Source organism: Vicia villosa, linkage group LG4, assembly GCF_029867415.1.
Source record: "Vicia villosa cultivar HV-30 ecotype Madison, WI linkage group LG4, Vvil1.0, whole genome shotgun sequence".
Classification (NCBI taxonomy): domain Eukaryota; kingdom Viridiplantae; phylum Streptophyta; class Magnoliopsida; order Fabales; family Fabaceae; genus Vicia; species Vicia villosa.
The window spans coordinates 172,272,142-172,274,793 of NC_081183.1; the positions used below are offsets into that span (position 1 = coordinate 172,272,142).

At 33.3% G+C, this 2,652-nt stretch overlaps 1 protein-coding gene across 1 annotated transcript; it reads left to right on the plus strand.

The window, feature by feature from the left end:
- Window positions 1-1,068: 1,068 nt before the first annotated feature.
- LOC131600304 (protein C2-DOMAIN ABA-RELATED 7-like) lies at window positions 1,069-2,167 on the plus strand. The gene is made up of 3 exons (XM_058872488.1): window positions 1,069-1,422; window positions 1,520-1,621; window positions 1,709-2,167. Exons 1-3 carry the CDS (start codon window positions 1,276-1,278, stop codon window positions 2,015-2,017), a joined length of 558 nt encoding a protein of 185 aa, XP_058728471.1. The 5' UTR covers window positions 1,069-1,275; the 3' UTR covers window positions 2,018-2,167.
- The last annotated feature ends 485 nt before the right edge of the window (window positions 2,168-2,652 follow it).

Consider the following 2,652-nt stretch of genomic DNA (forward strand, 5'->3'; position numbering starts at 1 on the left):
CAAAAGAAAGTGTTTAGCTTTCAAAAGTACATCAAATCATAAAATTCTTTGGATCTACATTCATCTTCGATCTCTAGTAAGATACCTTGAGTCAGTTGCTTCTCGCTTCTTAGAGAGTGAGATCTATCATAGAAGATCTCTTTTAACATTGATGTTTGTGAAGTTCTTGAAGTAGATGTCAATATTAAGATTTTGCGGTGTTATTGGAAATTGATAATCTAGTAGAAGCAAAAGGAAAATGATTTTTTCTCCACCGAAGACTTCAGCAGTGACAAGAAAATGTAGTTATATGGAACGAAATTTGGAGTTTCTATCCCGTTAGATTGAACCAATAACTCATATAAGGGACCGATAGAATCGAGGAAAGATCGTTGTGGAACAGGTGTTTGTAGTGAATCTTTAATTTGAGTAAGAGAACAATCAAAAGTGAGTAAAGGTCTTGGAGATTTCAACTGCACGAGTTGTATACAACAGAGAAAAACTTAGTAAGAGAGTGAAAAGTGAAATTTGAATGAGAAATGATTTGCATACCTTTGAAGTAGCGTGTTTTCCTCTCTCTATATAGGGGGAATGTTTGGTAACTGCACGCATATGGAACACCGTAGAATGCAACCAGCCGTTGGATTGATTTGGAAGGTTAGCATGACATTCTCGTAAGAAATACTATGTGACACGGAGGAAAAAGATCTACTTATTCCTCATGCGGCAATTTCCGATATCGTAATTGGGCCTAGCTAGCGGATGGCCGAGAACATATATTTTCAATAAAGTTTAAGATGAAAGAGACGTTTGTCGATTTAAATATTTCATGAAAATTGACGTTGCATACTCTAAAGAATACATTTTCATCTCTAAAAATTTGTTTAATCTTTTACAAGAAACACACAAGCTTATATACAAATAAGTAAGTGTTTATATTGAGCGAAATCAAAAGATGAGTTATGACGACAAAAATACCAAACTGATAATATACAATAACAAGTATTAATAAAGAAATTGATTTACAAGAAATTTTATGAAATATTTTTTGTGATCCAGCAAGTATGTAGCTATATTAGAGGCTAGGAGGAGAGAGAACATGTTGGATGCAACAAGGTTCGCTAATATTTTTGCTACATGCTAAATCCAAACTATGGTCCGTATCACCACTTTGTTTTTTTTTTCTCTCATGTACTAAGATTCCTTTAGTAGGATTATTTTTTGTTTTTTGGTTTCAAGTTTTCAAACGTTTGTGATTTCTTTTAATACTCCCAAACAAGTTCCTTAAACCTCATAATGATCGAGACAACATGGGAAGACAATTCATGGATGATGGATAATGTTCTTGGTCTTATCAAAATACGTATCAAACGAGGAATTAATCTTGCCATTCGTGACTCTATTTCCAGCGACCCTTATGTTATTGTGAACATGGGTGAACAGGTTCCAAACCTTAATCTTTCTCCTCTTTGAAGGTGTTTTTAATTGTTGATTAGGATCAGAGGTGTTCCGTGTTGATCAAAATTATTGTTTTGTATAGTTGCAAAAGCTGAAGACTAGTGTTGTGAAAAACAATTGCAACCCTGAGTGGAATGAAGAACTAACCCTTTCAATAAAGGATGTTCATACTCCAATACATCTAGTAAGAAAACTGGTTCCCATCTAGCTTAGAATTACATAATTTGTGAATTTATGATTAATAACGTGAATATTTTGTTTCTCTTTACAGCAAGTTTTTGACAAAGACACATTCTCTATCGATGACAAAATAGGTGATGCGGAGATAGATTTGAAACCATATGCTAATGCTGTACAAATGAAATTGGATGATACTGTTTCAGATGGTTGTGTAATCAAGAGGATTCAAGCAAATAGGACTAATTGTCTTGCTGAAGAGAGTAGCTGTATTTGGAAAGATGGGAAAGTAATCCAAGAAATGGTTCTAAGATTGAGAAATGTTGAGAGTGGTGAATTGGTTGTGGACATTCAATGGGTGGATATTCCTGGTAGTAGAGGTCTATTAGGGGGACAAAGTTAAATCGTACCCATTTTAATAACAATGAATATTATGTTAGTTTGATACATGAATTAAACTATGTCAAAAATTCATAAAGAAATTTTATCTTATGTAAAGTATCAAGACTTTATGTACACCAGCTCGAGTGTTATATGATGATAAAATGTTGTGTAATATATACTTTAACTATTGTAATTTATCGTATTTAGTTAGATAGAATTTAGTAAACACTGTGGCTTTACATGAAGGTAGTGATCATTTCTTGTCGTGTATCCAACCAAGTTATAATTTTCTTCTTCATCATTTATTATCTGATGAAGTTCGGTCTTTTTTGACTCTCTATGTTATTCTTAACATTATCCTCCAACACAATACAATGCATACACAAACCGAGACTCATCCCCTTAACGTCGGCCATTTTCCAAACAATAACTTTTTTGTATCTCTTCAGAAGTGTTAGGAGTAGTTTCTCTTGTGCATGTGTCATGTCAGATGCAATGATAATAAGAAGTTTTTGACTTTTCTTGAGGTAGGCATATTGCAAGTGAGATGGTAACTACACCTCTAAAATTGGAGGTTTTTTTACCATATATGAGACACACTGTCTTTAGTCATTTCAACTGTTATTTTCAAAGTTTCAAATTTGTTTAACCAAC